Below are 13,926 nucleotides of genomic sequence, written 5' to 3'. Positions count from 1 at the left end.
ACCAAATAACCTCTCCTAGGAAAAGCTCAATCTCTGCAAGCTACTTACTCATAAATATTACAAAACATCAAGGCATCATTAATTGTGGGGAAAAATAGCCCCTCTACCAAATGCTTTTTACTTGGGGAATTTACTGATTTCTGCAAAATCTCTCAGATTTGTCACTGAAAAAGACTTAGAGGAGGGGAAAAAAAAAAGAAAAGAAAACAAAGGAAAAGAAAAACCATAAGTGTTGCCTGAGCCACAGCTGGACCCCTTGGATGCAGATTACTCCTTTTAGTTTATCTTTCACTAGAGCTAACATTACCCTTAGTTTTTCCTTCTTACTTCTCCTGAGACAGAGCCTAACAAGTGCAATAACTTCCCAATAGCTCATGTGCAGCAATTAGCACTAGCGTACAGTGGAAAAGCAGGAAGGCTAATTTCTTCCAGCCACGGCATGTGGGTGGCTTCACCTCTGCCTTTAGCTTTTGGCTTTTGAAGGCCCAGGGGTCATCTTTCTGCAGCACATCTGGCTGGAGTGCCTCAGCATCTTTCACACCGCTGTCTCCCTTTGCCTGGCCTTTGACATGAGTGAATGCTTTTGCCCTTACGTGTTGCACAATCACATCCTTAATGAGATGCACGTAGCCACCGAGCTTTGCTGCATGTGCCCACTGCGCAGCATCCCTGGGCTGACCACCCAAACATCAGCACATGGGGCAAATCAGGGTTTTTCGTAAGCCAAGCAAACAATGCTCCAAGATTTCCATGATGCTGGAAGAGCACATGTTTTCCACTGCATCACTTGCATGCACTCTCTCCTGGGACAAAGCGTAACCTTGTGTGTTTTTTTTTTTTTCTTCCTTGCTTTAAATCTATTTGCAGAAGGCCACTGGAAAAGTCAGGAAGTAACAGAGTTTTCTAGGCAAAAGGTACTCCCTGGTACTTGCCTTAAAATGCAAATGAGCAAACCCACCACATTAAACTTCCCAAAATGAAGCATTTCACATTCAAATGTTTGCTTTGGTGTACAGTTTCCAGCCCTTCAGAAAAGTTGCTTTATTTTCAATGTTCTGATTCAGAAAAGCATTTGTGCTCAAGCACCACAGAAAACACCTTTCAGCACGGGCATTTCACTTAAATTATTGCTGGGAGTCAACGAGATTTCAGGACTTACACTGAAGCACACACTTAAAGGCTGTACTTTTCCTAAATGGGCTTCAGCATACGTTTAATTATTTTCTTGACCTGGAGCCACTGCAAGTAAAGGAATTATTGTTATAAAAAAATGTAAACAAGGGAGGCTGCACATTCCTGCAAATATTCAATATAAAAGCACTCTTGCTCCTAAGAGGGGGAGGGGGAAAAAAAAAAAAAGAAAGAAAGGTTTTCCTCAAAAAGGCTCATATTTATTCTCAGTTTGGCTCTTTTTCTCCCCAAGATGTCTCAGCCAGCTCGGAGCAGACCAAACTCCCACTCTCCACAGTGGCAGTTTTCCGGGGGAGAACCCCTGGCTTTGCCAGCTGCATGTGGCCAGCAGCCTCCCTCCCCTCTGCGCTGCTGAGCCAGCCACCTTAACCCCTAGATTAGCACTTGGTGCCTCTGCAGCAGCAGCAGATTGTGGCCCCATCACCCAAAAGCACACAGATTCACCCCAAAACTGCTAACTAGTGTCTTCTCCACCCCCAAGCATGCAATGCAGGAACACACCTAATCGGACTTGGAGTAATTTTTTGTCTAGAGTGCCCCAACAGCTAACGTGTGGGCCATCAGCTCCGCTTGGTACTTTTGGGGTGGGTATACCGGAAAGACCCAGCTCCTCCCTTCCAGTTGCAGTTCTCAGCTAGGAACATTTTTCAAGTTTACTGCATTGGCCTCCATCACTTGGCCTGGCATCTATGGAGCTCCTCAACCAGTACTTCCCTAGGAGAGTTATGTTTTCCCTCAGCACCAGGGACTTCCTTCTCCCTTTAACTTCCACATTTAGTTACGTTACAAAAAAAAAAAAAAAAAGAAAGAAAAGAAGAAAACACCCAAAATTTCCCCTTTGAAGATGACACAGAAGTTTTATGTTCTCATAATCTCAGCACTCCTTACTTCTTCATCTTCCAGCTGCTCTCCTCTCTCACTTCCTCCCTTCACACCACTAAAGCAATCCCTCCTCGCTCCACAGCTGCCTTCCCCACCCTGTGCTCAGTCACACAGAGAATACAGCAAGGGGATGCGTGAACTCCTACTAACGCTGGGTGGAGGAAAACGGCCCCAAAGCATCGCTGAATCAAACCAAGAAATAAAGATGCTGAACCATTGTCTCTAATCCAAGCCATCTGGGTAAACTCTCCCTGACCACAGTGGGAGAAGAAACAAGGTAGCTTTGACCAGGGGAAGGAAAGAATTAGGTCACCTCCAGAGTTTCCACCAACATTTGAGCCATGGTCTGGAGAACGCTAAAGTGGTGGTGGGTCTCCCAAACATAGAGCTCATGAGAAAGCACCCTGGAATGTTTCTCAGCTGCTGACATCCCCACAGCTCTTCTCAGGATGTGGGAATCTGGGAAAATTATAGAGGAAACACAATAGGGAAACCATTCCTGCATCTCTGGCAACGCAGAGAGCTGTCTTTGGCACCTAGCAGCAACTCAGAGAACGGCCTGGGTGGTGGGAGGAATAAGGGAAGGAACACTACAGAAAGCGAGGACCAGAGAGGATAAAAAGTGGGAGAATACAAAAAGAGAATCAGCTTTAAAGGATAATCCTAATGAAGGAGGATCACCCCTGGAGCCCAAGGGCCACAGAAAGCCTTAGACACCTACCAGCTACTGTAGAAACCTGAAGCCAAGCATGAGACCTTCAGAGACCCTGGGGGAAGTAGGAACCTGCACCTCCATGTAACGTAAATCCTGTTGGGATTTATAAGCCTGGTTTCCCTCCTCAGAGCAAGGCTAGCAAAGCCAAGCCATCCAGGAAACATAAAGCAAAGCTCTCACATTGCTTCCTCACCACCAGCCCCAACATCTCCCCACACACCAGGCTGTAGGAAGCCAGGGCTGTGTTCCCAGAAGGGAACTAAAACTGCTAGTTTGGGTCATATGGGAATTTTTCTAATTACAAATTCACAATTACACTTTTAAGCAAAGTTTCCCTCACTCCCATCTACTCAAGTGGTTCCATTTCTGCAAAGAAACAATAGGCCAGCAAAAGAGTAAGTGCAAGGGGCACTCACCTAGGCAAAGGGCAACTCTACCTTCTAGCATCTCAACCAGTGAAGGGTTTATATCAGTTATCCTTGAAGCACCAGAGGAAAAAACAAGTCTCTGCCCTTACAATTGTATGTGCTGCTGAGCAGGCTCCACAGTGGTTTTCTCTCCCTCTCAGGTGGAGTAAATAGTTAATTATTCTAAATACAAAAAGCTGAGCATCTCTCAGGAGCCAGTCTCCTGGTGCAACTCTTCTCCTTTGGGCTGCTGTGAATAGATGGCTAAAAGGATTCCCCATTAGTTCTGAACTTAAATAACAATGAGAACTACATCATGCCAGAAGAATAAAAAGTGCCAGAGGAATAAAAAGATGAGATGGGAGGTTGGAGAGGGAAATAAAAGAAGAGCCTGATTATTTTTCACGCATTTGAATAAGGCAGATGGCTCACATACAGCATATGGGATTTCAATTTGGGCTTTTAATGGAAGAAATACTATCCCCATCTTTCTCAGCCAGGGCAACCAAAACAACCTGGATTTTTTGCTTTCACCCAAGGTAATAATTGGCTGGAGAGTGAATATAAAGTGTTTAGGTCAGTGCAGAAATGCTCAGGGCATCCTGGCATGCGAGAGCTTGGCTCCAGATGTTCAGCTGGGGCAGCAGCACTCCCACAGGAGGGGAAGTCACAGAATCACAGAATGGCCAAGGTTGGAAGGGACCGCTGGATATCATCTAGTCACATGTCTGCTTTGCTATCTTCAAAGTGGAGATGGCAGCTCCTTTCCTGAAAGGAAAGGCTTCTTATTTTTAAGTTCATTCTTTGCTAATTACATCCCCGACCCCAATTTCTTCAGAAAGTTTCCTGGCTGCGCATGGACACAGTGAATAAAGAGCCTGTAGTGCTCACCAGGCCTTGGCTGTGCACCACGAAGGCATGACGGTCAACTGGGCAGGCTGGGGAAGCTCCAGCAACTCTGACCAGCAAGTACTAGTAATCCTATGTCAGGGTCTGCCTGGCTGCCAGGGGCTCCCACAGTCCTATCAAGCGAGGAGCTGGATGTAGCCCTTCAGATCCAGCCTCGGGAGAAGGAGGGAGCTCCAGGCTTAGCATCCCCAGAGGCTCCGGCACCATATGGCTGTGAAACAGCTGGTTGGAGCTCAGCAGGGCACTGGCAGAGGAGCATTTAACCCCCAAATGTGTTTCTGAGCTCCACTCAGCAGCTTCATGCTTCCTGCAGTGGCTCGGACCATCCTGCTCCCTCCCCCCGGCCAGCCCGTGGTGCTCACTGTCTCTGTGGAAGCAAATTGCTCTGGTACCAAAGCAGGCTCTGGGCTAAGTTCTCTGATGATGTGGCTCCACTGAAGACAGCTGGCTTCTTCCAGCACGTATACCTACAAAACCCAGCTAGGTTCTTGCAGTGTAACCCGTTGAAGTTTTGTGTGAGGACAGTAACAAAACAAAGTCATTTTTCCAAGTGATTCACTTTTCTGCTTCTTTGGAGGATGTTCATACATCTACCTCTTTGCTCACCTGACTTTCAAGTGTCTGCCAAGAGTCTAACAAAAACAGACCTTTCACTGTATTTTGCTGATTCGATCCATGCTCTGCTCACGCTACTGAAGGCGAATAGCCCACCTCCCGCATGGGCAAGGGCAGTCCTTTTTGTTCCTTTAGCTTTGACCACCAAAAGCCCAAGGGCCTGAGACTGCAGCAAGTTTGGGAATTGCACAGAATCAAGTCTTCAGATGTGGAAACACCAGAGTGGCACGTCTGCCTTTCGAGGTGAAGAGAATCTAGGTCAAGCTTTCTAGTCAACTGTGCAACCGTTTTTGTTTCCCACCTCGAATGCGGGGAGAACCTGAAGGCGGCAGGAAGCCACCAAACGGGAAAATAGATCCAAGGGGACCCAAATGCCCCTGGTGACCAGCATGAAAGGAAGCACTGTGCACCTCTCCTCTCTCATGCAACTTCAGGTCTTCACTGCCCAAAAAGCATTACGATCCCATTAGCTCTCCCCGATGACAGCACTAGCCATGCTTCCTGTCCCATTCCCTTTGCAACCCATAAAATTATGAAAGCCCTGGTTTGGAAAGCAGAAATGCTTCTCCACCCTAGCCCAGTAACTACTGGGCCTATAAGGACTTGATCTGGCGAAATACAAGCTCTTTGTTCTCAGGTGCTCAAACTGTGCCATCAAGCGATTAAAGAAAAACAAGTATCACCATCACTTGTCATATTTATATTTTTGATTTTTATTTTTAAGTTTTATTAAAAAACCAAACATTATTACAAATGAATCATTTACTGGAAGGCTTCTGCCAGGGAGAACTCTCATCTCAATCTCGTTGTGAACAAAACGCAGCACAGTTAAAATCCATAGGCATAAACAAAACCCAATAAAAAAAAAGAGAACAGTTCAAACCATAGCTTATAATCATGCAGTTTCCTCAATGTCAACAGGAGGCTTTTAAAAAAAAGCCTCTCAATTCAGAATTTCACGGGAGACTTTTAAAACACAGGGGAAGAAGGAAACGCATGCTGGAAAATAAAACAAAAACAAAAACAAAGAAACTAGGGAAAAAAAAAAGAATTGCTTGGGTAATGGTTCATGAATTGAACAAATTTACCTCCTCCAAAGCAATCATCATTTGCCTAAGCTATGCAGTTGGCCCCTGGGTGATATATTTACCCTGAAAGCTGAAAATATAGAATTCCTGCCAAGCCATTCTGGCAAAAGTTTCCCAGTGCTGGCACTGGTTTGGAGGGGGTTTTCAGTGAGATTATACCTGGCTTCCCATTTCAGAAACCCGGAATTTGCAGATCCAGTCAGTACCACTCGGAGCCTGGAAAAGGACCTTTAATTCAAAGTCTCCTTAATTGAGACAGCATCATGGAAAGCTCTAAGTATCTTTTTACATGCTTCTGAATCAGGGCTGAATTAAGCACCTGCCCTTGTACATCACGGGTATCAAGCCCAAAACTGGGTAAGTCAAAACTGCAAACTGATGACTACTTTGTAAAAAAACAAATCAAAATATCCTTAGTGTGAAAACTTTAAGGTCAAAAACAAATAAAAATGGTCTTAAAATATATACATATATATATATGGCTTTTAATTTTTCCTATCCTTTTCACTGGAGACAAAAATAAATTTAAGGGTGATATTTGGTTTTTTAAAACAATTCTGTCCTCCTCTTAAGCTGTCAGTGGAGGTCGACGGAGGCGGTGACTGGGGGGTGCTCACGTGGGCGCTCAGAACCCGCCCGAGTTCTCCTTCATCTTTGCTAGTAGCCTGGAGTAGACGGGTGCTGGAAGAGAGAAGAGTCCAGTTGCATGGGACAAGCACGCGGCATTTCACGTCCCCCTCTCCTCCCTGCTATGATAAACCTTGCTTGGAGCAAGACAAGTTGCTCTTTTGCTGCTAACAGGGCTGCAACATGCTGGAGTTGGCCAAGAGTACCCTCGCCTCTGACGGTCTTTAGTTCCGGCCAAACTGGTCTACAAAAGTCTCTCAAGAATGAGACCCACGGCACAGCTGATCAGTAGCTCTATTTTCATTCTGGGTTTTCAGTGCATATGCATGGTTTGTTTCAAGCCAGTGGGGATATTTTCTGGCCTCTTCATGCCATTGTTGACCCAAGCAAGCCAGGGATGTCCAAGGCAGGAAGGGCAGGCAGTAGAGTTGAAGCTACCTATGTGCGTGCCAAGGGGTTTCCCAGGGCCAGATCAAGTCAAGGCTGGTCGTGCTCACCCAGAGCATGAAAGGGCAGCCCTGTGCCCTGCCGCCCCGTGGCCGAGCACCTCCCGAGCGGGCAGCCAGCAGCGCTTACAAGGCTCCTGCTCACAGAGCCACATCAATGCGTTAAACAACAGAATAAGCCTCTCGTTGAATGACACATGATAGGAATTACAAACAAGCTAAAGAAGTAGAAATTTGCCTTACCTAGTCGAGGATTCCTTTGAGAAACCTGCACAGGAAGGAAATTAGGGAATAAAATAAATCTCTGACAGCTGCACAAACAGTTTACAAGTCAATATATTTATCCCTATTCTCCAAAAAGGATCAAAAAGATCTAGGCCATGTTTCACTTATTTTTAACAAAAGTTATGCACACACATACATCCTCCAGATTTTAAAACATCTCGGCAATCAGAGGTAGCGGCTTCTCCGGACAAATTTTCATACTGCGTGAAGCCACACGTGTGTCTTTTAAACCTCTGGCTTTGGTCTGCAGTATTGGGAGCTCTCTCCCACCAACCCCAGGGGCTGAGACCACCTGAGAAGTCGGAAATCTTTATGTCTAGGAAGTAGCATGCAGGGCAGGAGCAAGAACATATTCAGAGAAGATCACAGGATGCAGGACTACGCTCGCCCCATGTCCTGAAGGAGCTCACAGGGAGCAGTGCAAAGTTGGTCTCCTCTGCGGTGCTTGTCTGAACAGCAGTTAACAATTTACAGCCTTTATAAATCATGGGCAAGTGTCGTCTTCTTCTGACGTTCTGCAAGCCAAATTTGTTACTTGCCAATTCTTTTTCTAACGCTCCCAGAAGGGCTGAAGAGAGGAATGGATGAATAGCTCTTCAAGACCATGTATGTTATTGAAGGTTGTCATACATTGTATGGTGCCCAGGTTACATTCACAGTATGTTGCAAACTGTAAGCCTCATGTTGCAAACTGTATTACTTCTTTTATAATTAAGTCATGTAAGAAGACAGGATTGCTCAGTCCATGAAAACCGACATACTCAGTCTCTTTGAAAAAAAAAATCTGAATGTGGCAAGTTATCTTCAAATCAGTAATAATACCAAAATGTAGTTTCAGAAGTAGTACCTGAAGAGAGTTTTTTTGCCTTTTACCTTGGATAATGCAGATGCCTGTTTGAAGATTTCTAACGCAGGATCTGCAGGCTCATCACCTCGTTCTTGAGGCCTTGAAGCTAAGGGCGGAACATAAATAGCATCAAAATACTTTTCAAAGCACACAGGCTGCTTCCTTCACCTATTTTGGAGGATACGTTGAAAATCCAATAGAGACTAATCCTTCTCAATAAGCTGCAGTCATTACCACGCGTCACCTCTCCCTCCCCAAGTGAAGAAGCTGATGACGGGACGGGCGGCAGGAGCTAGGAGAGGGCAGTGAACCAAAGCAAGCGCAAGCCAGGCTTGTGCTGCCAGCACGACTCGGAGCAGCAGCTCTGGCAAGAGCAGGATTCGCTACACGAGCGCCAGGTCAGCCGTTCGGCGGCCTGCGCCCCAACCCGTTCCCTCGCCTTCTACTGGATTTGTTTTTTAATACGCTCCCTTTATACAACAGGAATTTTTGTTGGCAGCTCCGCACTAATGAGTAAACCAGGCAGCTCTAGGCATTTCTAAACATGGACCTACCCTGAGGCTGTAAGACTGAGTTCACAGCATAAATCACACCGTTCGTGGCCATGATATCACTTTCAGCAACAGGCTCCTTGTTGATATGTATTACGTGGTTTTTCTATTAAGAAGAAGAGAAAAGAAAAAAAGTGGAAAATGAGAAGCTTCTGTCATCCGCAGTTTCCAGTTTTATTAGAAAGCCCTCACTTTGCATTCATTCACTTACTCAATGACTGCAGGCATTTTTGTTACTATTGCCAATTGAGAAGAATATAAAATCAAACTATAATTCCTGTTGCTTTGTCCTAGAGTGGCCAGCAGGCTCTGGAGTCCTTGACCTCTTCTATGCACTGGGCAGGAGTTTCGGGCCAAGGAGGAGAGCGTATCCACCTGCTGCCCCAGGCGCACCCACGGCTTGCACGCACACTCGCTCGCTCGGGGAGAAATTGCTTCAGCAGAAGTGGGCAGATCAAGACCCCAAACAAGAGGAGTCTAGCACGCAAGTTGGCCAACTCAAAGCAGTTGGAAACACCAGCCTTTCCATTTTTGCTGTCCTGTCTTTCTTTCTTATATGCACAGAGCGGGTCACGAGTTATTTATTTTCTGAAAATATATCTTTTTCCTTCAGTAGAGGATCCTACAGTCTCTTAATTTGGTGCAAAGTTTTTGAAATAAAATTATACTTCTAAATAAATCCTGCTGTGTTAAGGGAGCACATGCAGAGATCATTTTCATTGCACTAAAAAAAGATGTTTTAGCTGAATAGGCTATTCATTTAATTTATTTATGCTTTTTTCCCCCATGACTCAGGGTGAAATTTATTACAGCTCCTGGAAATCATTTACAATTGGTCTTCTGGGGAGAAAGCTGAAGTAAACCACATTTCAAGACTGCCAGCTTGTTGAATTGAACACATGGCAACATTTCCTCCGCTGCAGTCTCAGAAAACAAGTTTTGTGGGACAACAAACACATTTAGAAGAGGTTCCCATACTACCCAGGAGACCATGCTGTGGTGGAGTCCAATGTGGACAGCTAAACACGGAACAAAGCCCAGCACCCGTGTTCACCGTGAAAGCCCACCCCAGGCGACTTACCACGCTGACTTCCAGCTTATCCCCCTGCATGGACTTCAGTCGCACGAGAGCCCCGACGGCGCCGCTAACCAGGATCTCGTCCGCAACGTGAAACTTGAGGATGTTGGCAAGTTCTTTGGCATTACCTGCAGGAAGAAAACATTTAAATCTGCACAACAATAGCAGAGGTTATTTCCCACAGCTCACGCTCTGGAATGATGTTATGTGGAAAACACCATAATTTCCTGAAAGTGCAAGGAAACCATGTCGATTTAAAAGACCAGGTAGAAGCACCTAGGCCGGAGCTGGCTGGGACGTCGAGGCTGTTCTTGCCGGCATGCAGTGAGGCTGGGCAGGTCAGGATTCCTGCGAGTCCAGAAGGACACTCTCCCCATACCCCTCCTTAATACCAGCCCTGCTCTACACATGAAATCCCCATCTCTTGTTTTTTCTGTCTCCCCTTTCTCTCACTGTGCAATACATGAACCTGCTTCCATTGCTGCTTTCACTTCCCAAAGAAGTTTAGGGGGAAAAAAATCTACATTACATAAGGAAGCATACAGGATATTCTGGTATTTGCAAATGTCAATACTTCTGCCAGCACCAGTGTCACTTTGCAATACTCTTAATGGGTGAAACTGCAGGATGGCTGGGTGGGAAGGGGAAAAGGGCAGGAGAAATGTCCCTGATGGTTCACAGATATTAGAGTGGGGTATGGATCAGGCCAGCAATGAGTCTCTCTCTACTCATCTAGCTGTGTCTTGAAGTAAGTCTTAGGAAGACGAGCCGCTTTCCCTTCATGGTCCATCTTCCTCCCTCTTCTCCTTTAGTGTCTGTCACAGGCAAAACCCACACACAGATGACGGGGAAGAGGTAGTGTAAAAAAATGGCCCCTATCTACAAAACCAGAGCAGCTCCTTCAGCAGGAAGGACTGTTCGTCTCACTGCCCATGTCCGAATTAACTGTGAGCTTTTTTCCATTACAGTTTTTCTCGAGTGGCCACAGTTCACACTGCGTCTTCACCATCATGATTCAGTTCTTCGTCAAAAGCATAAGCTAAATATTTGCGTGAAAAAACAAGACCGTTTGAAGTGCCCGCATCTGGGATACTTCATTCCTGCAGCCGTTTACAATAGCAGCAAAACAGTTCTGAAATATTTATACATTCAGCACTAGACTGAACGTGCAGTCTGATATTACCAATTCCTCATCCATGCACTTAAAAGGATAACCAGCTACCATAGGCAGTGGCTTCCCAAATTATGATGTCAATGTTTGGTTGCGCTTTAATGACGATAAGATGTTACACTCAAATATCTGACATTGTTTCCAAACCACAGCCATTTTTCAACATGAAGAAAATAAAAGATCCTGCTGCATATACAGAAGAGTGTTATTAAACATTCCCATGGTTTTCTTCCTCATGTTCAGTTCGCAAGCCTATGCTTTTCAGGATATTGGCCTTGGTCTTTGTCTATTCCAGACCAGAATATTTTGTCATCTGAGGAACCGATTGGATTTCCTGCTTTGTCTAGGTACACATACACAGAGCAACAGCTCCATCCTTTTAATACTTAAATTAAATACAGTGTAACTTGAAGCTGAACATGGACCAGGTGTTCTATTTGCACAGCTTACTTTAGACACCCTGGTCCTATGTGGTTGACAATTTAGGTGGAAATAGTTTCAGGTCATCTTGCTCACACTACCTGGCAGAGCCAAATAAAAGTCAAAGCGAGTATGCAGGACACACTATAAACATGTCTTCCAAGCCCAAGGGAAATAAAAGCCCATGCTCATGCCTTGTAGAAAGCTTAAACACATGCCCATGCCATGTAGGAAAGTTCAGGCCATTCCTCTGTGTACACCCCAAGCTTTCAGCTGGAACAGGACATATCAAAACCATGTAGGAAGTCCGTGTTTCCAACAGACAGGGTCAAAGAATGAGATATAGAAGAAAAATTAATCTGAGTCAGTTATCAACTATCATGCCAGCACATACAGTGGCTGTATGGCTAAATGCTCTAGAAATGCTCACCCATTAATTTGTTCAGTTCTCCTTGTGGCATGGCTCGGAAAGCTTCATTTGTTGGAGCAAACACTGTGAAGGTACCTGGCCTGTTCAGGGTCTCTGTTAGACCTGCAGACTGGATTGCAGCCACCAACGTACTGCAAGACAGACATGTATAAAAACTCCAGTGACTTCATCTGTTTAAACTATGTTGGTCTTTGAGCAATTGCATGTCATGTTCGAGAGAGAGAGATGAAGGTAGAATGGCAAAATCCTACTGGGATCCAGCAAGCCAATTAACTAAAAAGTCAGTCAGATATGAACTGAGCCCTGTGAGATCCAACAAGAACACTGGAGCAACAGCAGAGCAGCCCAGGGATGCCGAATCCTTGGGGCCAATGAGGCTAGTGAGGTGACAGAGAGGCCTGACCACAGGGCCTCTAAGTGGCAAAGACAGCTTTATAGCCAAGTTTTTACTATGTTAATGTACTCAGAAGGTCTTACTAAGGTAACCAAAATAAAAAAATAAATCAGCATTTTCTCAGTTAGGTCCCAACCCAGCTCTCACTAAGCTGATTTAACACTTGGGACAGCAAGGGCCACTGGAAACAAATAAAAAATACTTGTTATCTGGATAATTTAAAGCAATGCACACACTCTTGGCTCAGTTGCTACCTAAGGGCTCACAGTTCATTAAAGGGTTATTTGAAGTCTCTCTCTCCCTCTAGGAATGAGTAGTTTTGGATGGTCTTTCCATGTCAACAAATTATGTATAGTCATGACTACAATCCACACTAAATAGAAACTGCCTTCACAGCTCTTCTGCTCCAAACTGGCAGAAAGGTCACCTGAAGCGATGGTCTGCCTTAAGAACATCCATCACTGAACCAGATGGTGGGGTCAACATTTTGTCCATGCTAAACAGGGTCCCAAACCTTCCTCTCTTGTCATGGGCAGCAATGCAGGCGTTTTCAATGCAAAGGTTCTGCAAACAGAAAGGCAGACCAAAGGCATCATTAGCATATGCTTCGGAAGAGAGATTTTTATACTTTCCACAACGCTCAGTTATGCTTTTTACGTTAGCCATAACATTACAGACGTCAAGCATCGTTCAGCGGGCAGAGTGTTTACCACAGATAGTAAGGGATAAGAAAATCCAGTGTAACCCCTATGTCCTGCCTGCAGTGAGCTGGTCATTTAGAGACACTGATGACATTCTGACTGATTGAGAAACTCTAACTGATTTTGAGAAGCTGAGGCTAGACTCTCAGCCGGATGCGGACTCACTGATGCACTAGAGATCCAGGATACAAAAGCAGCCCATACGCAGCAACCACCCTTTTACAGCACTGCACACTACAGGAACTTACATTGCGGTAAACAAAAACTCTCAGTTCCTTGTCACCCAGAGTCTGCAGTTTCTGTCCGTGGTAAAGATATTTAGAGGAAAGCTGGTCTTTAACAATGTGGTTCAGAAGCAAATTTTTCATGGAGCTGTCAACAGGGGGAATTCTATCTGCAGCAGAAAATACGGAAGGAACCAGTGATTCACTTAAAATAATCCCCGAGACATTAAAAAGGCCCAAATACAGAATATTATCTACATCAGCTTTTAATTTTAAAGCTCCATGCCACTGTCTATAGCTGAAGCATTCGAGGGAGGGCTTGCATGCTTGTGCACTAAAATTCCGCTGAAGAGAGACTGTCTACAGCAGATCTGTGGTCCACAGGGATGGAAGAAAGGGAATTACTCCTAGATTTACCTTTGAATACATCATTTATTGGGGCAAGAAGTGTCACACGCTCACTGCCAGTCAGATGAGAACTGAGACCAGCTTGTCTGAAGAGGTCCATAGACTTGGAAACTGCAGATTCCTGGGCCAACTCAAACAGGGTCTTAGCTGAAAAGAAAAGCAGCACATAGTAACCTTAAAGGCAATTCACCCACTGCTACAAAATATCTACAGTAAATCCAGCACTTCTTTGCGAAAAAAGAAAAATAGACAAAAGAAAGGCAAAAGGAAGAAAGATGCAGAGAGGCACCGGTACCTGAGTCTGGGATCAGCAGCTCATTTACAAAATGTATGACACCATTGGTAGCCAGGACATCCTTGTTAGCAATGATGGGCTTCCCATTCAGGGTCAGCTCCTCCCCACTGCAGCCTACGTCCAAGGTGGTTCCTTCCAGAGTCTCCATCGTCAGGCCAGCAATGATGGCCTCAGCACACATGGCTGATTTCAGTATGTGATGGTTCAACAGGTCTGTAAGAGAAGTAAGTGCCTTAGAGAGT

The 13,926-nt window shown here is 45.2% G+C and overlaps 1 protein-coding gene across 1 annotated transcript in view; it reads right to left on the bottom strand.

Moving 5' to 3' along the window:
- Nucleotides 1–5,408: 5,408 nt before the first annotated feature.
- The window catches only part of TGFBI (transforming growth factor beta induced), a 25,596-nt gene continuing 17,078 nt past the window's right edge, over nucleotides 5,409–13,926 (bottom strand). The window contains exons 8-17 of the mRNA XM_068959560.1: nucleotides 13,685–13,897; nucleotides 13,399–13,536; nucleotides 13,006–13,151; nucleotides 12,484–12,620; nucleotides 11,663–11,793; nucleotides 9,645–9,769; nucleotides 8,567–8,669; nucleotides 8,039–8,118; nucleotides 7,124–7,148; nucleotides 5,409–6,488 (exon numbers count right to left, since the gene is read on the bottom strand). Coding sequence (XP_068815661.1) covers nucleotides 6,433–6,488; nucleotides 7,124–7,148; nucleotides 8,039–8,118; nucleotides 8,567–8,669; nucleotides 9,645–9,769; nucleotides 11,663–11,793; nucleotides 12,484–12,620; nucleotides 13,006–13,151; nucleotides 13,399–13,536; nucleotides 13,685–13,897 — 1,154 coding nt within the window. The 3' untranslated portion in view covers nucleotides 5,409–6,432. The remainder of the gene's footprint in view (nucleotides 6,489–7,123; nucleotides 7,149–8,038; nucleotides 8,119–8,566; nucleotides 8,670–9,644; nucleotides 9,770–11,662; nucleotides 11,794–12,483; nucleotides 12,621–13,005; nucleotides 13,152–13,398; nucleotides 13,537–13,684; nucleotides 13,898–13,926) is intronic.

This window comes from Struthio camelus, chromosome 13, assembly GCF_040807025.1.
Source record: "Struthio camelus isolate bStrCam1 chromosome 13, bStrCam1.hap1, whole genome shotgun sequence".
NCBI lineage: Eukaryota > Metazoa > Chordata > Aves > Struthioniformes > Struthionidae > Struthio > Struthio camelus.
Note: the sequence above shows the minus strand (reverse complement) of the source record. Positions and strands in the feature narration are given on the sequence as shown.